The 23,148-nt window shown below is 35.1% G+C and overlaps 1 protein-coding gene across 1 annotated transcript; it reads right to left on the reverse strand.

Annotated features, from left to right (window-relative positions):
- Positions 1 to 17,454: 17,454 nt before the first annotated feature.
- Positions 17,455 to 20,393, reverse strand: LOC110639473 (putative 12-oxophytodienoate reductase 11). The gene is made up of 5 exons (XM_021790453.2): positions 20,213 to 20,393; positions 19,662 to 19,802; positions 19,381 to 19,511; positions 18,421 to 18,597; positions 17,455 to 18,184 (listed from the first exon to the last, which is right to left on the reverse strand). The coding sequence occupies exons 1-5, from the start codon at positions 20,281 to 20,283 to the stop codon at positions 17,595 to 17,597; spliced, it is 1,110 nt and encodes a 369-aa protein (XP_021646145.2). The 5' UTR covers positions 20,284 to 20,393; the 3' UTR covers positions 17,455 to 17,594.
- Positions 20,394 to 23,148: the final 2,755 nt, after the last annotated feature.

Here is a 23,148-nt window from a genome sequence, read left to right on the forward strand (position 1 = left end):
TCATCCTGTCCAGCCTCATTTCAATGCTCCCCAACTCTTCCTTCAACTTAGAAGAGCTCACAAACATGGGCAGCACTTTGCTCTTTGCACCAACCGACTGTCCCACCAATGAAGATTTTTCTTGCCCAACTTGCGCCTTGCTACTTGTCTCTTGCATTTTGTTGCTTGCTTCAGCCATAATTTTGCCGACACTCCTCAAATCGGTGCTCTGATACCAACTGTCACGGGGGAAAATTTTTCGCATCCAAAAACCTCCCAAACCCGTGCGGCACTTGTTCCACCAACAAGTCAGCCTCTCAAACTGTCCCACGGATCTTCACGGCTACCACCCTTATATCAAAAGGTTCACACGGCAGCCCACACTTACACCCAAAGTGCTACCGAATGCTCATGGCAATAAATCAACACCAAGAGGTTCACACATCAATAAGGTTACCCCGGCCACCAATCTTTGGACTCCCACGGCAACAAGCTTCCCTCAAGTCACCCCAAAGATCCACGGCAACACTCTAATAACTAAGGATGCTTAAGAACCTCACGGCAATAATGACCCTCACGGCAATAACTCCACAAGGGAACTACAATGATGCTTGCGGCAACCAAATTGACAATGTCAACAAACCCAACACTTCAAAGTGTCCCACGACAACAAGTTGACACCTAACACCAAGAGGCACACGGCAACCAACCGAACTCACCAAGGAGCTATAATGAACCTCACGGCAACCAAGTGAACAACCCAACCTTACAATGGCCGAAGTTCACTCAACACCACAAGCAACAAGCAAGTAACTTCAAGCACACCAATCTCACAACAAGGAGTATCACACGGCAATAAGCTTATAACCCAAACTTAAACAATGGCCGAATCTCTCAATCACAAGCAACAATAAGCTATCACAAGCACTTCACGCAAGCAACAACAACCACAAGTATCCTTACCTCACGGCAATAACACCAACCCCAAGTCACCCGCAAGGCAAGCAATTCTCACAAAGAATTATAATGGCCGCAACTCTTAACACCAAGCAACAAGTAAAACTCACAAGTCACCCGCAAGGTCAATAACAACCATCAATGCCCACGGCAACAAGTTTACACTAAACTCAACAATGGCCAAAACACTTGCTCAAGCAACAAACTACCATAAGTGACAAGGAACTAACCTCACGGCAAGGACACCCAAGGCAAGCAACAATCTCATGCAAGCAAAGCTCAACAATGTGCCTCAAACAACCATCACCAAATGGCCAGCCGCATCAACACAAAGACAACAATCCATGCGTATTAAACATACATCAAGAAAGGTAGAAAAGCAAGAGACTTGGGAAGTAGAGGGCTACTTCTTTATTCCTTTACAAATAGCTATACATTTGCCAAAGGAAAAATAAAAGCTCTCAAGCTCTCAACAATGGTGCTCCCGCTCACCTCTCAAGCTCACTCTCTCTACACCCTATGTACAAGAACAAGGGAACAAACCCTTTATATTACAAGCTTTGGCCGGCTGCCTCTCACAAGAGCCATTGTGTGGCCACTTTTACATTACAAATAAAATATTTATGGGAAGTACATGATGGACCGGCTTGCATTGACACCTAGCTCCACTTGGAGCATTTCAAATGGGCAAGGAGGGAAAGTTGCCGCCAAGTGCATTGGTCCCATGGGCTGTTTCCTCTCACGCCCCACTTGGGCTGGTTCTTCACCAATTCACGCTGCGTATTTGGGCCTCCACTCATGCTCATTTAAGTGGTCTTGTGTTGTCCTCATTTTGGCACAACACTTGCCCCACTAAGCCACTTAGTGCGCTGCACCTTGGCTCTTTGGCTATTTAATTTCACGCTGCATGTCCCATGCACAAAGGGAATGGACGTCCCACTTATGCGCTGCATGTGGTCTTAGCATGCACATTCAATTTGGGCGCTACACATGGCCCATGCATGTGATGGTCACCATTTAATCTCTTGGAACCATTCCACCGCGCCACTTGGCCCACTAAGCTCATGTGATCACCACTTCACTTGGCCACTTTGGGATCTCCATTCACATTGCTATAACACACTTGCTACCCACTAAAGTGCTTCACGCTACATGGCATGGTCATTTCACATTGCATGTATTGGCCATTCATCTCATGCATGTTCCACTTAAGTGCGCCTCACATGCTCCATGTGCGCCACATTAGTATCCCTTCACATGCACAATCACATTTGGTCCCTTAGGCCCCCACGTGGTAAACTCCACTTACCACAATTACCATGCAAATGCCATTCACGTGAACTAAATCCCATGCAAAGTCCACGTAGCTTTCCCATGCAACCATCATGTAGCCACGTCCAATTTAGGGACTTCTCATGCAAGTGATCCACGTCCACTCTAGGAACTCCATGCACAAGTCCCACGTCCCACTTTCCCATACTCGGCCAACACACAATTCCGGCTTCACTTGGGCAGCTTCAAGCACAAAATATCTTGGACTTTTCGGGGCAACAAAAATGGGGTGACACGCAGCAGGGGGAGTGGGTATTTAAAGAACCTAATAACAGACAAGCCAGTGACGGCATTCTCTTGAAGTGGGTATGTTGTATGATTAGTGAACATTTAATATATAAAGAAATAATTACTGCTCTGGTATTCAAGTTTGATAAATGTTTTATCTTAAATACAAATAATGTAATTGTATATATTTTACATCCAAGGTAACTTCTCTTATGAGAATGTATGTATGAACTAATTATAATTTAGTGATGTTATGTATGCAAAATTTCAAATTTTGAGCTCATTTCATATTAAGTTATGAATGAGAAAGCTAAAATGTAATAGTTTGGAGTATGTTTGAATTATAAGATACGGGGATATATTTAGACTTGTTACGGACTCTGAATAGATCCTTCTGCAGTAGTAGGAGCTGACCCAAATTTAGGGGCACTGATGCAGTCCTTAGCAAGATGGCATTTGCCTCCACAGTTAAAGCAAGCTAGCTCCTGTTGCCCAATAGCATTCTCCCCCATGAATCTTGCCACAAGTCTCATAGGGGCGGGCAGGATATGAACCCCTGGTCGACTGCTGATCAGATCTAGGGGGTCTCTGTCCAGAGAATCTATCCCTTCCGAACCTTCCACCTCTACCTCTACTAGGTCCCCCAAATTTCTTCTTTTTTTCAAATGTACCACTGGGACTTTGTTCAACTGATTTTTCACCTTTTTCTTTCTCTGATTTTTCAGTCTTCTCAGCTTTCTCTTTCATTGGTGTTGCTTCTAATTCAATCCTTTCTAGCTCAAGTGTCTGAGAGATGAGCTCTGAGAAGTTATTGTGTTTGAATCCCACTACTTGCATCCGTAGGCTGGGCTTCAAACCGGTCTCGAATCTCTTGCACTTTTCTTTGCTGGTAGACAGGAGACTCCCAGCATAGTGGCTTAAGCGGGAGAACTCCCTCTCATATTCTGCCATTGTTCTGTTGCCTTGCTTCAAACTCATAAATTCTTATAGTTTCTGATCCACATATGCATCTGGGACGTATTTCTGTCTGAATTCTCTAATGAAGTCATCCCAAGTCAGTACTGGTGGTTCAGCCAAGCTGTGGGAGATGGTCTTCCACCAATCATACGCATCCCCTTGCAGTAGTGACATGGAGTATTCAAATTTTAACTCATCAGGGTAGTGCAGCTTCTTGAACACTTAATCCATTCTTTCCAGTCATTGCTCTGCCTCTAGTGGGTCTACTGTACCCTTAAATTTCGTAGCCCCATACTTCAATAACTTATCATACTGTCTGGCTGGAGGCTGTGGTTGTATCACAAGTGTCTAGGGTGGAGCTTAAGCAGGCATACCCCCAGCCATTTGTTGAAACATTGCCGCCATCTGCTGTGCAAACTGTGCAGGAAACTGCTGCATTTGTGGGGCTGGTGCCACTAACCCACTGACATTTTGTAGAGCTGGGGCTTCCCCTTGTGCCTCAGCTTCTACAGACTGCTCAACAGAGCGATCCCCTTCTTCTATATCAATCTGGAGTTGGATATCTCCTGAACAAATAACACAAGGAGATTTCCCTCCGTTAGTTCATATTTATGATGTAATGAACTGTATGTAACAAATAAGGACATTGAGTAGTTATACTTAGCAAAGAAAAGACACAAATTCATAAGTTAAAACATATTTCAAAATTTTGCTATGATACCACTAAAATATGTCACACCTTACCCCTCTGTAAGGCATAACATGATCCCGTAGAATACCTAATGAACTATCAAACTTCACCTACTGATAACTCATTAAGTACCCTACAAGGGATTTTAAAACAATTTTCTTACTTTTATAAACGGTGAGCATTTTCTAATAGATATTAAAATCATTTATTCAAAGTTTTAAAACTAGTAAAAATTTTTGTTCCATTTTATTTTTCCGCAAATTTTATAAAAATTTCTGCAGAGTGTCGTCTGTATTTTGAGAAAACAGTTTTTCAAATACCTGTAAAAAGCATTTCCAATGATTTATCTCAACAACTTCATCAATTCCACAACCATCCCAACCAATCTCAACATCATTCCTCAATTTGCAAAATTCAACAATCATCAAAATACTATTAATCAATTTCATTCAAATTAAAACAAAATACTTCCATTCATATTTCATTAAAGAAAAAAATTTATATACAACTTTATACAACTGCTCACGACCATTTTCTACATTTACATACATTACATACATCAAAATAATTTTTACAATCAGGGTATAAAATATACCCAATAGAACTTCAGGATAGGTCGCTCCACAATCCTCAGCAGCTCACTATGCTGCTCCTCTAGTCTCTATATCTGCGATAGCAATAACAGCCATCGCTGAGTACTAAAACTCAGTGGTGCACAACATACTAAAATAACCTTTATGCACAATTTAAATCATACTTATTCAAAAATTAAACTGAACATGAAATATAAATTCAAAACATGATTTATAAGATTTTAATCCAAACAATTTCATTGTAAAAGTCTCAAAACAAATTTCATAAAAATGCACAGTTATATCATGCCATTTGAAACAAATATAATCTCAATAGCCAAAGGCTAAGGAGAAGTTATAACACAAGGCTAGCTAACTCAAATATATGGGAACCCATTCTTTTTCTTCTTCTATTGGCACACACCTCAACACTTCAGCCAGAGAAGGAATCAAAATTCGAAACTGATTTCCCCCACTAATAATGCTAGTGAGGTGTTCAAAGATATGGTCATGACACTGTGGTTTCAAAACTTATCTTAACAATTTACTAAACATTTATTGCCATTTCAAACATATACAAATAAACTTTCAATAATTCAAAGCAAAAGCATAATACACATTTCATGCACTTTGTAAATGAATTTTAAAGCATATTGATGTTGTGCACAAACCTTAAGCGAGTCGCCTCTTGGCCTTGACTCGATCCTTCGGGTTCTTTCCCGGTATTCTTTTCAACTGAAACACACAGTTTCACAGTGTTTCAGTATCATAACTCATCATAAATCCAAAAATACATTCAAATTCACTTATACCTAACTTTAATATGTTAAACTTAGCGTTCTTTAAATTTTGTATTTCGGGGTTACTATTCACTATACTATTCAAGTCGATTTGTTGACTTTCTAAGGCTTAATAGGTATGGGAATTCTAATTTCACCCACATACCATATTTTGGTTACCTAATTTGTTGGTTTTGGTTTTCTCGAAACTTAAGTCTTTTAGGCAAAATTTCAAATTTTCGGTTTTAGTGCCTTATGTTGCACTGTTCCATTGGTCATGTTGCTGTTAGAATTTGGCTAAGTTTTCTTCATAGAAATTGTTCCTTACTGTCTTAAATTTATTATCCTTTTTAAATCACTTTTTAAATCACTCCAATTGGAGTTTTGTAGCTCAAGTTATAGCCATTTGAATCATGGTTGCCGGATTGGCCTAACCTAGATTTCTGGGCACCAAAACTGGTTCTAACAGTTTTAAGTCACCAAATTTGGGTGGCTAAATGACTTGGTTGAGGGCATAATTTGGGTTTGTATTCTTCATGAAAGTTTTAGATCTATATCTCAGCTTTCTCCTGGTAAAATTTCAGGTCATTTAGACCTACCTAGCCTAAGTTATGGCCAAATGAACAAATACTATTCATTTGGTCATTTTTGTACAGGTCAGAACACTCACATCCGGATTTGGCCAATTTGTTCACTATGCTATGGTCACTTTTGGGGCATGATTCCTAAATGAAAAATGTGTCATTTTGTGTCTAGTTTCATTCTCAATTGCCTCACACCAATTGGGCTTGTAAATTTTTATTTTTGGTCCCTAAAAGGGACCTTAGTCATGCTGCCTGCATACTGCCCACATCCAATCCGAATCTCCACTCAATTCCAACACTTCCAACATAGCCCAATTGGTCACAAATGACCATTTCTCACCTCAAACAAGGTCAAACACACCATTTGACCACTTCTTCAAATTTTTGTCTTCCAAACCCTGGGTGCCAAAACCCTAACTACACTAATTGTTACATTTAACTAAATCAAAGCATATCAACATCACTTCCACACTCATACAAGTTTATCTACACTATTAATTCAAGCAAATTCATACATTACCATGGCAAACCCTAGCTGACCGAATTTACTTCTAGTCCTCCAATAATTATTTTTGTTTTATTTTAAGCATAATCCTAAGTTCATTCAACTATAATCACCATTAATTCAACTAGAAAATTAAGTTTAGTTTACTAACCTTAGTGCAGAAAATTTCTTTCCCTTCAAACCTCTTCCTTTCTTTTTTCTTTCTTCCTCAATCTTCTTTTCTACTTGAGTTAGCAAGGCTTTATTAAGGGAACTATGGAATTTATGGCTAGAATAAGGTTTTAAGAAAGCTTGAAGGAAGCTTTCAAGGTGGAAAAGAAAACAAAGAGAGAGATGAGAGAGAGGTGAGGGATGGCAAAATGAAGAAGACCACATCTTTTTTTTTCTTTTCTTTTTATGAATTAATCCTTTATGGAAGACCACAAATTAAATTAAATAAATTTGTTAATTATAATATTTATTGCATCATGCATGATGTCATCACTTTTCACTTTTTCATTTTCTTTTTTTTTCCTATTTATTTTTCCATTAGTTCTTTAATTTAATTCCCAATTCCGAAATTTTCTTTTCTTCGATTTTATTTGACAGTTAGGTCAGGAGTCAGCTCCATGGGTCAATTGACCAAATTGCCCCTCGTCGGTTCTATCCAGTTTGTAAATAATTCAATATTTCTCTTAGATCCCTGACCTAATCATTTGACTGGCTTAACAATTCTTTTTTGTGATTTTCTATTTTTCACTGTGTTCGCAATAGTCCTAAGGATCGCAGCGTCACATTTTATGGTTCAAAATTTGAGTTTAAATCGACTTTGCAGTCTTTCCCGAGAAGGTCACCCATAGCTGTGACTCTCGGCTCATTTAACCTCTTATGTTCTGTTTTTCTTATTTATACTTAACTAATTGACAATTACTAATTATTTGTATTTAGGACTTATCTAGTTGTCTTAAGTGTGGTTCTAATCCCCTTAATTGTCCGGACCGATATCGATCACGGGAACAGTGAAATATACCAGGCTATACAAATAGGGGTGTTACAATTCCCCCCCCCCCCCCCCTTAATATAAATTTCGTCCCAAAATTTTACCTGGTATCAATCTCTGAACAGTTGTGGGTGCTGTCTCCTCATGTCCTCCTCTCGTTCCCAAGTAGCTTCTTGGCCCGAATGATGGTTCCACAGCACCTCCACCAACAGTATTTTCTTGTTCCGTAGCTGCTTCACCTCATAAGCCAGAATCTCTATGGGTTCTTCCTCATATGCGAGGTCTGGATTTACTTCAATTTCTTCTACTGGTAGTAAATGAGATTGGTCTGATCGATACCTCCTCAACATAGACACATGGAAGACATTATGTATCTTCTCCAACTCTGGAGGTAGTGCCAATCGATATGCTAAAGGACCCACTCTCTCCAGAACCTCATATGGCCTGATAAAACGAGGACTCAGTTTCCCCTTTCTGCCAAATCTCATAATTTTCTTCCAAGGGAAAATCTTGAAGAATACTTTCTCACCCACTGTATACTCAATATCTCTTCTCTTCAAATCAATGTAGGACTTCTGACGGTCTGATGCAGTCTTAAGTCGATCTCTGATCAATCTAATTTTCTCTTCAGTTTGTTGAACAATCTCTGGCCCAATCATCTTTCTTTCGCCTACCTCATCCCAACACAACGGGGTTCTACATTTTCTGCCATTCAAATCTTCATATGGAGGCATCCTAATGCTTGATTGGTAGATGTTGTTGTAAGCAAACTAAATTAAAGGCAAGTGTATGTCCCAACTGCCCTCAAATTCAATTACACAAGCCCGTAGCATGTCCTCCAAGATCTGAATTACCCTCTCAGACTGGCCATCTATCTTTGGGTGGAATGCCGTACTGAAGTTTAATTTAGTTCCTAGGGCTCTCTGCAGACTACCCCAGAATCTAGAAGTGAACCTAAGATCTTTGTCAGATACGATGGATATTGGCACTCCATACAATCTTACTATCTCATCAATGTACAACTTGGCCAATTTTTCTAAACTGTAGTCCATCCGATCTGGCAGAAAATGAGCAGACTTGGTTAGCCTGTCAACAATGACCCATACTGCATCATGACTCTTCTGTGTCTTCGGAAGTCCCATAACAAAATCCATCGTTATTCTTTCCCATTTTCATTCCGATATTGGTAGTGGATGTAACAAACCAGCGGGTACTTGATGCTCTGCCTTCACTTGCTAACAAGTTAGGCATTTGGAAACAAATTCTACCACATCTCTTTTCATGCCCATCCACCAGTAATGCTCCTTTAGCCCTCTATATATTTTTGTGCCACCAGGGTGCATAGCAAAAGGAGACTCATGTGCTTCCTTCAAAATGATCTATCTCAAGTCAACGTCATTAGGAATGCACATTCTACCCTGGTGAAGCAGTAGACTGTCATCTCTTACTGAGAATTATGGTTTCTTACCCCTTCTGACTTCTTCTAATAGCTTATAATACTTCTGATCATTTTTAACAGCCATTCTAATCTGATCAATCAACACTGGCTGTACATGCCATGCAACTGCTGTCTGCCCCTCATCATTAATCTCTAAGCTGGCATGCAATACTCTCAATTCATGCACCATAGACAAAGGAGAAACTCTGAGACTTGCCATAGCCTTGTGACTTAAGGCGTCAGCCACCACATCAGCTTTCCCTGGTTGATAGTCTATCAGACAATCATAGTCTTTTATCAACTCTAACCATCTCCTCTGTCTCTAATTCAACTCCTTCTGAGTGCCCAAATACTTCAAACTCTTATGATCTGTATAGATGTAATACTTTTCCCCATACAAATAGTGTCTCCAGATCTTAAGAGCAAACACAATAGCTACAAGCTCCAAGTCATGTGTTGGATAATTCCTCTCATGCGGTTTCAGCTGGCGTGATGCATAGGCAATGACATTTCGATCTTGCATCAATACACAGCCTAACCCATTGTGAGAAGCATCACTGTAAACTATGTATTCTTTACCCAGAGTAGGTAAAGTCAGGACTGGAGCCTCAGTCAAACATTTCTTCAATTCATCAAAACTCTGCTAGCATTTATCCGTCCACTAAAATTTCACATCTTTTCGAAGTAGCTTGGTCAATGGAGATGCCAACATGGAGAACCCCTTCACAAACCGACAGCAGTATCCAGCAAAACCCAAAAAACTGTGAATTTCAGTGATATTTCTGGTGACCTCCACTTAAGGACAGCTTCTATCTTACTTGGATCTACCTTGATGCCCTCTATTGATACTACGTGCCCCAAGAAGGATATTTCCTTCAACCAAATTCACACTTCGACAATTTGGCGTGTAGTTGTTTCTCCCTCAAAGTCTGCAGTATAATCTGTAGATGTCTATCATGCTCTTCTGCACTCCTCGAATAGACCAATATATCATCTATGAATACCACAACAAACTGGCCGAGGTATAGTCTGAAGATAGTGTTCATCAGATCCATAAAAAAGCAGCCAGAGCATTAGTTAACCCGCATAGCATGACCAAGAACTCATAATGGCCATAGCGAGTTCTGAAGGTAGTTTTAGGAATACTCTACTCTTGTACTTTCAGCTGATAATAACTTGATCTCAGGTCAATCTTGGAGAACACAGCTGCACCCCTCAGCTGATCAAACAAGTCATCAATGCGGGGTAATGGGTATCTATTCTTTATTGTCACCTTATTCAACTGCCGATAGTCAATACATAAGCAGAGAGTGCCATCTTTCTTATTAACAAACAACACTAGTGCTCCCCAAGGTGACACACTAGGGCGGATAAAGCCCTTATCAAGTAGCTCTTGCAATTGCACTTTCAACTCTTTCAATTCTGCTGGTGCCATTCTGTATGGTGTTATAGAGATTGGGTCCACACCAGGCATAACATCAATCTCAAACTGCGCCTCTCTTTCTGGAGGTAATCCTGGCAATTTATCAGGAAACACAACCGAAAAGTCACATACTGTAAGGATGTCCCTCAGTGCTGGACTCCCCACTTAGGTGTCTATCACATGTGCCAAGTATGCTTCACACCCCTTTCTGATCATCCTTCTGGCTAGTGTAGCCGAAATGATGTTTGATGGCAGTAAATGCCTCTCCCCATGTATTACCACATCACAGTATAGAGGGAGACCAAAAGTGACTCTTGATCTCTGATCCAATCATGGCGTGATGCCTGGCTAACCAATCCATGCCCAAGATGATATCATAATCTCTAAAGGGCATTTCAATCAAATCTGACAGAAAAACATGTCTTTGGATCACCAAAGGGCAGTCTCTATAGATTTTGTTGACCCGAACCTCTTGTCCTAACGGACTAGTTACTAGCACTTCAAAACCCATTTTGGCACATGGAACAGCAAGTGAACTGACTATGCTAGCACTAATATACGAGTGGGTTGAACCCAGATCAAACAACACAAATACTTTTTGATCAGAGATAGAGAATGTACCAGCTACCACATCGGAAGTCTCAAACTCTTCTCGCTGTCTCATCGTATAAACCCTGGCTGAAGCACTTCCTTGTGCTGACTGGCTAACACTACCCTGACTGCCAGAAGCATTGCCTCTTCCTCTGCCTCTTCCTCTGCTAACCGATTGTGAACCTCTGGTAGCAGGACTCTGAATAGATTCTTCTGCAGTAGTAGGAGCTGACCCAAATCTAGGGGCACTGGTGTAGTCCTTAGCAAAATGGCCTTTGCCTCCATAGTTAAAGCAAGCTCCTGTTGCCCAATAGCATTCTCCCCCATGAATCTTGCCACAAGTCTCACAGGGGCGGGCAGGATATGAACCCCTAGTCGACTGCTGACTAGATCTAAGGGGTCTCTGTCCAGAGAATCTACCCCTTCCAAACCTTCCACCTCTACCTCTACTAGGTCCCCCAAATTTCTTCTTTTTTCCAGATGTACCACTGGGACTTTGTTCAACTGATTTTTCACCTTTTTCTTTCTCTGATTTTTCAATCTTCTCAGCTTTCTCTTTCACTGGTGTTGCTTCTAATTCAATCCTTTCTAGCTCAAGTGCCTGAGAGATGAGCTTTGAGAAGTTACTGTGTCTGAATCCCACTACTTGCATTCGTAGGCTGGGCTTCAAACCGATCTCGAATCTTTTGCACTTTTCTTTGCTGGTAGACAGGAGACTCCTAGCATAGTGACTTAAGCGGGAGAACTCCCTCTCATATTCTGCCACTGTTCTGTTGCCTTGCTTCAAACTCAGAAATTCTTGTAGTTTCTGATCCACATATGCATCTGGGATGTATTTCTGTCTGAATTCTCTGATGAAGTCATCCCAGGTCAGTACAGGTGGTTCAGCCAAGCTGTGGGGGATGGTCTTCCACCAATCATACGCATCCCCTTGCAGTAGTGACACGGAATATTCAAATTTTAGCTCATCAGGGCAGTGCAGCTTCTTAAACACTCGATCCATTCTTTCCAGCCATTGCTCTACCTCCAGTGGGTCTACTGTACCTTTAAATTTCGTAGCCCCATACTTCAATAACTTGTCATACTATCTGACTGGAGGCTGTGGTTATATCACAAGTGTCTAGGGTGGAGCTTGAGCAGGCATACCCCTAGCCATTTGTTCAAACATTGCCTCCATCTACTGTGCGAACTGTGCAGGAAACTACTGCATTTGTGGGGCTGGTGCCACAGACCCACTGACATTTTGTAGAGCTGGGGCTTCCCCTTGTGCCTCAGCTTCTACAGACTGCTCAACAGAGCGATCCCCTTCTTTCATATCAGTCTAGAGTTGGATATCTCCTGAACAAATAACACGAGGAGATTTCCCTCCATTAGTTCATATTTATGATGTAATGCACTGTATGTAACGAATAAGGACATTGAGTAGTTGTACTTAGCAAAGAAAAGACACAAATTCATAAGTTAAAACATACTTCAAAATTTGCTCTGATACCACTAAAACATGTCACACCTTACCCCTTTGTAAGGCATAACATGATCCCATAGAATACCTAATGAACTACCGAACTTTACCTACCGATAACTCATTAAGTACCCTACAAGGGAATTTAAAACAATTTTCTTACTTTTATAAGCGGTGAGCATTTTCTAATAGATATTAAAATCATTTTTTCAAAGTTCTAAAACTAGTAAAAATTTTTGTTCCATTTTATTTTTCCGTAAATTTTATAAAAATTTCTGCAAAGTGCCGTCTGTATTTTGAGAAAACAGTTCTTCAAATACCTGTAAAAAGCACTTCCAATGATTTATCTCAACAACTTCATCAATTCCACAACCATCCCAACCAATCTCAAGATCATTCCTCAATTTCTAAAATTCAACAATCATCAAAATACTATTAATCAATTTCATTCAAATTAAAACAAAATACTTCCATTCATATTTCATTAAAGATAAAACAATTTATATACAACTTTATACAACTGCTCACGACCATTTTCTACATTTACATACATTACATACATCAAAATAATTTTTACAATCAGGGTATAAAATATACCCGATAGAACTTCAGGGTAAGTCGATCCACAATCCTCAGCAGCTCACTTTGCTGCTCCTCTAGTCTTTATATCTACGATAGCAATTACAGCCATCGCTGAGTACTAGAACTCAGTGGTGCACAACATTCTAAAATAACCTTTATGTAAAATTTAAATCATACTTATTCAAAAATTAAACTGAACATGAAATATAAATTCAAAACATGATTTATAAGATTTTAATCCAAACAATTTCATTGTAAAAGTCTCAAAACAAATTTCATAAAAATGCATAGTTATATCATGCCATTCAAAACAAATATAATCTCAATAGCCAGAGGCTAAGGAGAAGTCACAACACAAGGCTAGCTAGCTCAAATATACGGGAACCCATTCTTTTTCTTCTTCTACTGGCACACACCTCAACACTTCAGCCAGAGAAGGAATCAAAATTCGAAACTGATTTCCCCAACTAATCATGCTAGTGAGGTGTTCAAAGATATGGTCATGACACTGTGATTTCAAAATTTATCTTAACAATTTACTAAACATTTACTGCCATTTCAAACATACACAAATGAACTTTCAACAATTCAAAGCAAAAGCATAATACACATTTCATGCACTTTGTAAATGAATTTTAAAGCATATTGATGTTGTGCACAAACCTTAAGCGAGTCGCCTCTTGGCCTTGACTCGATCCCTCGGATTCTTTCCCAGTATTCTTTTCAACTGAAACACACAGTTTCACAGTGTTTCAGTATCATAACTCATCATAAATCCAAAAATAAATTCAAATTCACTTATACCTAGCTTTAATATGCTAAACTTGGCATTCTTTAAATTTTGTATTTCGGGATTACTATTCACTATACTATTCAAGTCGATTTGTTGACTTTCTAAGGCTTAATAGGTATGGGAATTCTAATTTCACCCACATACCACATTTTGGTTACCTAATTTGTTGGTTTTGGTTTTCTCAAAACTTAAGTCTTTTAGGTAAAATTTCAAATTTTTAGTTTTAGTGCCTTATGTTGCACTGTTCCATTGGTCATGTTGTTGTTATAATTTGGCTAAGTTTTCTTCATAAAAATTGTTCTTTATTGTCTTAAATTTATTCTCCTTTTTGAATCACTCCAATTGGAGTTTTGTAGCTCAAGTTATAGCCATTTGAATCATGGCTACCGGATTGGCCTAACCCAGATTTCTGGGCACCAAAACGGGTTCTGGCAGTTTTAAGTCACCAAATTTGGGTGGCTAAATGACTTGGTTAAGGGCATAATTTGGATTTGTGTTCTTCATGAAAGTTTTAGGTCTATATCTCAGCTTTCTCCTGGTAAAATTTTAGATCATTTAGACCTGCCTAGCCCAAGTTATGGCCAAATGAACAAACATTGTTCATTTGGTCATTTTTGTACAGGTCAGAACACTCATATCCGGATTTGGCCAATTTGTTCATTATGCTATGGTTACTTTTTGGGCATGATTCCTAAATGAAAAATGTGTCATTTTGTGTCTAGTTTCATTCCCAATTGGCTTTACATCAATTGGGCTTGTAAATTTTCAGTTTTGGTCCCTAAAAGGGACCTTGGTCATGTTGCTTGTATACTGCCCACATCCAATCCGAATCTCCACTCAATTCCAACACTTCCAAAATACCCCAATTGGTCACAAATGACCATTTCTCACCTCAAACAAGGTCAAATACACCATTTGACCACTTCTCTAAATTTTTCTCTTTCAAACACTAGGTGCCAAAACCCTAACTACACTAATTGTTACATTTAACTAAATCAAAGCATATCAACATCACTTCCACACTCATACAAGTTTATCTACACTATTAATTCAAGCAAATTCATACATTAACATGGCAAGCCCTAGCTAACCGAATTTACTTCTAGTCCTTCAACAATTATTTTTGTTTCATTTTAAGCATAATCCTAAGTTCATTCAACTATAATCACCATTAATTCAACTAGAAAATTAAGTTTAGTTTACTAACCTTAGTGCAAAAAATTTCTTTCCCTTCAAACCTCTTCCTTTCTTTTTTCTTTCTTCCTCAATCTTCTTTTCTACTTGAGTTAGCAAGGTTTTATTAAGGGAACTATGGAATTTATGGCTAGAATAAGGGTTTAAGAAAGCTTGAAGGAAGCTTTCATGGTGGAAAAGAAAACAAAGAGAGAGATGAGAGAGAGGTGAGGGACGGTAAAATGAAGAAAGACCACCTCTTTTTTTTTTCTTTTCTTTTTATGAATTAATCCTTTATGGAACACCACAAATTAAATTAAATAAATTTGTCAATTACAATATTTATTACATCATGCATTATGTCATGCATGATGTCATCACTTTTCACTTTTTCATTTTCTTTTTTTTTCTATTTATTTTTTCATTAGTTCTTTAATTTAATTTCCGATTCCGAAATTTTCTTTTCTTCGATTTTATTTGACAGTTAGGTCAAGAGTAAGCTCCAGGGGTCAATTGACCAAATTGCCCTTCGCCGATTCGATCCGATTTGTAAATAATTCAATATTTCCCCGGATCCCTGACCTAATTATTTGACTGGCTTAACAATTCTTTTTTTTTTATTTTCTCTTTTCCACTATGTTCGCAATAGTCCTAAGGACCGCAACGTCACATTTTATGGTTCGAATTTTGAGTTTAAATCGACTTTGCAGTCCTTCCCGAGAAAGTCACCCATCACTGTGACTCTCGGCTTATTTAACCTCTTATGTTCTGTTTTTCTTATTTATAATTAACTAATTGACAATTACTAATTATTTGTGTTTAGGACTTATCTAGTTGTCTTAAGTATGGTTCTAATCCCCTTAATTGTCCGAACCGACATCGATCACCGAAACAGTAAAATATACCAGGCTATACAAATAGGGGTGTTACAAGTTATTTTGATAAAAGTAACTTTAATTTGATTGTTTGTTAGTAATTATAAAAGTTTTTTATTTTAGGTTAGTTATCTTTAATTTAGTTATCCAACTAATTAAAATAACTCAATTTTTGTTAATTAATATTTTAATTATAATTTTAATAATAATAATAATAATAATAATAATAATAATAATAATAATATATTCTTTATCTTATTATTTTTATAATTTTATAATATACTAGGAGATTCGGTTTATAAAAATTTAATTTGTGAATCGAATTTTTGTTTAATTTTTAAATTTATTTAATAAATAAGTGAAGTTGAAGCTCATAATTATTGATAATGGCATAGTCAAATTTTTAATTAGTGGAAAAAAAATTTTATATTCTTATATTTATAAAATATTGGAATAAAATATATTTTTTATTTATAAAATATTGAATCTCTAGCTACCTTCGATAAAAAAAAAATATTGACCCATTGGCTAATAAATAAATTTTCTTTTTAATAAAATATATTTATGTTCAAATTTCAACTCATTAAACTTTATCTTGAAAAAAAATATAAGCAATATTTAATTATATCCTTCTTTATTATCTTGCCAAAAATTGATAAAAAAAGTTATATAGTTATTTATATATTGTCTTTAATTATATATATTAAATACAAGTAATAATAATTTTGAATCAATTGAAATACATAAAATAATATTTTATATTAAATATGAATTTTTCTTTCTTTAACTTGTACACTATAAGTAAATGCTAATTAGAGGATTTTTAAGCTATTTCTTCAATAAATAATTAAATAATCATAAGAACTTTATATAATTTAGATCAAATATTTAGTAGTTTCGTGTAACAAATTTTATGTAGACTAAGGGTAAATTTTCAATAGAGACATTATCTATAAAAAAATTAATAAAAACAAAGAAAATTTAAAAAAATTTGAGCAAATCAATTGTCCATTGATGAAGCCTTAGTTCTGCCCTTAATTATTTGTTTATTAGGATTTACAAACCATCTTGTTACATAGACTTATGATGAGCTAGCTAATTTAATAGATTTATGAGTTGGCTCGCTAAATAAGTTTATTAGCTAATTGGTTTTTAATTTTATTTATATTAATTATTATATTTTGTAATATTTATAAATATATTAAATTTTTATAATATTTTGTAAAATAATATGCTAATAACTATTATTTAAAATTAAGATATAATTACATAAGATAAAATATAATTATTTTAAATTTAAATTTAGTTTTTGATTAATATCAAGTTACTTTTTATTTAAGAAAAAAAAGTTAAAATATTATATGATAAACTTTCTATAATTTTCAATATATATTTATATTACAAGAAGATATATATTATTTGAATAAAAATATATAATCATAAAGTGAGACATAACATATATATTTATATCTATTGTATGATTATGGTAAAATATATAACTAAAAAGGGTTATCTCATTTTATTAAAGCTAGTAAACTTAAGAAATTAATGAAATTAAAAAACAAAGCTCCTTGAATTTTGCATGTGTAAACAAATAACATCCTTCCATCATCTATCACAAAGAAGAATTTCTTGATAGAAGAGCAAGGATTGGACAATATAAACAGTAATGCTCCGGCCAGAAACTTAATTAATTAAGAAGTGGCTTCAAGAAATGGATAATCAGTATAACCAATTACAGGATCAGGTATATAGAATGTGTCCCTGTTGTACTTGTTGAGAGGAGCATTAAGCTCAAATCTCTTCGGTAAATCAGGATTGGCTAGGAAATGACGACCATAAACAACGAGATCAGCATTGTTTTCTGCTATAGCTTTATTTCCATCTTCCATTTCATAACCTCCAGCAGCAAGAAAAGTCCCTTTGAAAGCCTTTCTCATAGGCAGAAGACTGTCTGGACATTCAAATTTTTCGACTGTTTTCATTCTTGGCTCAACCATATGGCAGTAAAGAATTCCATATTTATTCAAGGATTCAGCCATGTAAAGTCCCAAAGCATTAGGATTTGAGTCCCCAGATTCCATATAGTTTGCAAATGGAGATAATCTGATTCCAACTTTGTCTGCTCCTATCTCGTTGGCTACAGCTTCAACTATTTCCAAAGCAAAACGGCAGCGGTTCGCCAGTGATCCACCATATTGATCTGCACGATCATTCACCTGATCTTTCATAAACTGATCAATTAGGAAACCATGAGCCCCATGAATCTCAACTCCATCAAAACCTGTAAAGCAAGCAACAAGAAAAATAAAAGCAAAAAAGAAATTATTATTTTGGGTAATTAGCACAAATGCTACTTAAATTCAAAAACTTGAAGAGCAAAGACAGGAAGACTATGAATTACATTCATGACTATTGAGATCATATGACCATCAGATGAGTGATTAACTGATTGGTGATTAATTCAATAACCCTAAAACATAAGCACTTGAGCGCTTCAGTGTTACTCAAAAAGCCTACCAGCTTCCATAGCATTCCTTGCAGCAATTCTAAAATCATTCACGACATGTGGAATTTCATCTGTTCTTAGTCGCCTTGGAGGTGTGAACTGTGGAACATCAATGCCAATTGCTTGAATTTGTTGGGCCAAAGGCTTGTCTGTGGAAGAGATTGGAGCTTGCCCATTGGGCTGAAAACCTGTAAAGTCCAACAATTGATGTAAAGTCAAGATGTAGACAAAGAGAAGCATTCAAAAAGTAGAGCAATTTTAATATGTGAATTTGAAAAGAACAGTTGACAATGATTAAAATTATGAAGAAACTAATGAAAGGAAAAGATCCTTATAGACATTTGGAATGAAAATTCCTTATAGGAGAAAAAAAATAAATAAATAAAAAAGAAGAAGAAGAAGAAGAAGAAGAAAGCCTTCACTAAAGCAAGATCAACAAAAACCATTTTCCCATTTTTCACACCCAAAAAACATGTGCCAATGAAACTCCTATATTAAGAAACGGGGAATTCAATTAGATGAGATACTGCCAATGTTTGCAATTGGAATCATATTGAAACCAGTAAAATATTTTATACTTTGAGCAGGTTGGAAGTATCCAAGGAGTATTATAACCTCAACAGTCTGGGAAGAGAAGAAAATTTACCATGCGCATGCTGGTTTAAAGGTAGAGCCAAGTCAAGCAATTGATGCATGGACAACAAAGCAAAACTATAGAAAAGTCAGCTTCAATATACCAATTGAATGATTTCTTAACTTCTTTCGCCACAGCAATTGGTATCACTTCATTAAACTTTTAAAACATAAAAATGCTTTATAGCTAATATAGACGAGTAGCATGCACCCATTAATTGAGGCCAGAATCACAAGAGAAGCCTTCTTGTAAACTCAGTTATCAAGTTCATCCAAAGTGACAAAACAAACATAACACGTAAGTTGTGGCAACAGATACAGACGTCCCAAGCACATACCTGAATTTGAAACTCTTCCAACATGCCAAATTTGCAAAAAGAATATACCGCCTCTGGCATGAACAGCATCTACAATGGGTTTCCACGCCTCAACTTGTTCTTTGGTCCAAATACCAGGAGTAGAGGGATACCTTCAGTAAATGGAAACAAACCAGAAACTTTGTTATGAGACTTCAATTTTTCCAAATTAGGAAAGCAAATTCCAAAATTTATTTTACACCTTTCAATTTTGAACATAAAAAATAGCCAAGCTAGACTCATAAAAGTATAACAGAAATTACCCTTGAGCAGTGTCAGAAACTCCCGTTGCTTCAGCTATAAGAAGACCCCCTTTGGTTGTTCTCTGAGAGTAATACAAGATGGCATGTGGCTGAGGAACGTTGTTGTAAGATCTCATCCTGGTTAATGGTGCCAGAACAATTCTGGAAGACAAACATTAAAAGATCAAGGATCAATATCATCAAGCTTCAAACTTTCCAAGTCAACGAAGTTTTTTTTTTTTTTTGGAAGAATTCTAAGTCAACAAAATTAGCAAATAGATCTCTGCCCTTGTCGCCGCAAGAACACTTGAGAACAAAAAAAAAAAAACGGCAAAATTTTGATTTTCTATACAAGGGCATTGCAGATAATAAACGACGAAAAAGCCGGTTCCTTTTAAATAGAATAATATTCCATCTAAGACTTATCACAAACACTTGTTCCTTATAGATTGGATAAAATTACAAATGCAAAATGCGAGACACAAAAGATTCATACACCAAAAGCATCATCATCATCAAACAACACCGAAACCCAATAATGGAATTCCAAAGAATGTGGGCCTAAGTATTACCTGTGAGAAAGATTGAACTTCCCCATCTTGTATGGTATGAGAAGAGGAATAGTGGGGGATTGAGCAGACATGTTAGTTTTGCTTGAGTTCTCTTCTTCCTGAAGATGGAATATAGCATGGAGTAGCCCAGCAGGGGAAGTGGGTATTTATAGAATCCGAGAACAGACAAGCCGGTGAGTCAAAAGGAAATGAAGGTTCCTCCACGCATTTTGGACGTATATGATGACGTAAGCGCTTTAACGTCATGATAAATGTCATACTATTGTAAAAATGAATCAACAATTTTAGGCCTCGTTGGTTGAGGGAAGTAGATTAAAAAAATAAATTTTTTATAAAAAAATTATTATATTTTTATTATTATATTTATATTAAATTTATATTAAAAAAATAACTGATATAATTTTATAGTTAATAGTATGATAGCTTATTTATAAAATAATTTTATAGTTGAAATTTTTTTTATGTAATATAATTATTTATAATGTAATTTTATTAATAATAAAATTATACTAATTGAAAAATAATTTATTCTTACGTCAAATTTATGTTTTGCTATACATATTTAATAAATAAATATTTTAATTATACATACTTTAATTTAAAATTAAAAAATAACATAGTTTATAAAATTAAATCAAAATTTTGGAAAAAAAAAAGACAGAAGGAAAAAATTTTAATACTGCTTTATACTCTTTTCCACGCAATTTTGGCAAAAAATAAATAACTCAAAATACTCTTTGAGAATTTTTCATATAAGTTCTTACGAAATTGTTTTTCTTCTTTTTTTTTTTACCTTATAAAACAGGTAATTAAATTTTTAATTTTTTTCTTTTTTTTCCAATAAAATGAGGACATTATTTTTTTTTCCTTTTCTCTACCCATTTCTCTCCCTTTTTATCACTATAAATCAAATTTTAAAAAGTAAATAATAACTACTAATTAACATGTGGCAACACCTTTAACAAGAAATAAAAATATATTTACTTTATATACATAGATATAGACATAAATTAAATTCAAAAGGTACACTAAAACAAAACAAAAGTAGCTATGTGAACAAAATTTATTGTATGTTTGGATACTAATATTTGAAATAAAAAGAATTTGAATTTTATTTTATTGTAAATTATTATTATTTTAAACTACACTATTTTAGTTAATAAATTTTTAAGAATTGATTTGAAATAATATAATTTTATAAATTATTTTAAATTTATATTTAAATAATATGCTTTCTATATTTATAAGTCTAATATATATTCACAACGTTAATTAATAAAACTAAATATCTACTTTTATCAAATTATATTATAATTAAATAATGTAAAAATTAGAATTATTTATTTTTATTATATACTTAATAAATTTTTATAACATTATCATAAAAAAATTCTAACTTAATTATACTTTAATTATTAAACCATATAACATTGGTTTCTTAAAATAACAATTTTCAAATTAAGAAGACGTGAGAAAAGTGCATAAGTTGATGTGCAATTATTAGGATAATTTAACACCACATTACCATTTAGACTTACTTACATATGTGCTCACCTATGACGTTGTTACAATTAAGGGTGTGTAGTTTTGGTTTCGGTTCGATTCTTGCCAGGAGTTAGAATTGGAATCAAAGTTCGGTTTTTTTGGTTTTTTGGAATCAAAACCGAAACCGAGTTTTAATTCGATTCCAGTTTGATTCTTAGTGCATTCAGTTCTGGTTCAATTTTTTTTTTTATTCTAACTTTGATTCCAGTTTCAGTTTCAATTCCTACATTCAAATTATTATATTTGAAAACAATTATATACTTCTAACATCACAACATCAACAAAGATAATAATATTGATATTAAAATGATAATACTAATATCCAAATAAAATATCAACAAAGTAACATAAAATCAAACTAATAATTTTCACATATAAATACTTGATAATACCCAATATCTATAATAAGTTCCATTAATATTTTCACATTTCAAATTATAAAATAACAACAAATCAATATCAAAATAAAATAATTAAAAAAAAACATCAAAAAAAGTTTCACTCTCATCACATTTTGTGGGAAAATAAATAAATAAATAAATAAATAAGTAGTTTCCACATTCGTTATAGCTACGTTTTTCACATAAAAAGAACTCCTTCAAGTCTTCCTCTAATATGATGTGATGTATGTGATCCGCAAGTATACGGGTTGTATCAACTAATAAAGTGATAAGTCAAATATCGTTCCTACGAGGATTTGCCGTTTGATTACCAAACTCTGAATGAAGCAATTATTTGAGCTAATGATTAATGAAAGTAAGTGTAAATGTAAATGAGCAAAGCAAAATTGATAAATCTAACTAAAATCAGTAAAGAGCAAACAAATACATTCTAAATCTAGATACAATTGAACTAAATTAATAATGGATAACTTAAATGAAAGTCTAATTATGATAAAAATGATTTCAGAGTTGGGGTTTATGAATAAATTAATTAAGATTTGTCTTGGTTATTCCAATTTTAAGAGACAATAGAATTCGAAAATGATTGATTCTATAATCCTTTGATATCTTTGCAAGCAAATCAAAGCGTATTTTAAGATAATCAAACATACTTTTGAATGATATTTGATTAACTTAAAATTCATTAACTTCTGTAACCAATCATTAAATTTTCTTAAAACCTTAGTTTATTTCTAAATCTAAGTAATTTTAAATTCTAATTCTTGATTATCTATCAATAATCTTCACCTTTTGGTCCTTCAATAAAAGATTAACACAATACCCAATGGGTACCAACATTAGGCAAGGAAATTAGGCACACAAAGAAAGAATCCAAACTCATATTTATATAAAATATGGAAATAACCAGTTCAAATCCACACATTAATCCAAAACATGTTTCCCAACTCTAAAATCCAAATATTCTACTCACTCATATTGATATTTACA

The sequence above is a fragment of the Hevea brasiliensis genome, chromosome 12, assembly GCF_030052815.1.
Source record: "Hevea brasiliensis isolate MT/VB/25A 57/8 chromosome 12, ASM3005281v1, whole genome shotgun sequence".
Lineage (NCBI taxonomy): Eukaryota > Viridiplantae > Streptophyta > Magnoliopsida > Malpighiales > Euphorbiaceae > Hevea > Hevea brasiliensis.

Bases quoted from the DNA above. Each gene is read 5' to 3' on its own strand.
- LOC110639473 (XM_021790453.2), bottom strand. From the start codon at position 20,283: ATGTCTGCTCAATCCCCCACTATTCCTCTTCTCATACCATACAAGATG. The intron at 18,598-19,380 runs GTATGTGCTTGG...TGGACTTTACAG, and splicing joins TGGAAGAGTTTCAAATTCAG to GTTTTCAGCCCAATGGGCAA. The intron at 18,185-18,420 runs GTAGGCTTTTTG...CTTGCTTTACAG, and splicing joins AAGGAATGCTATGGAAGCTG to GTTTTGATGGAGTTGAGATT.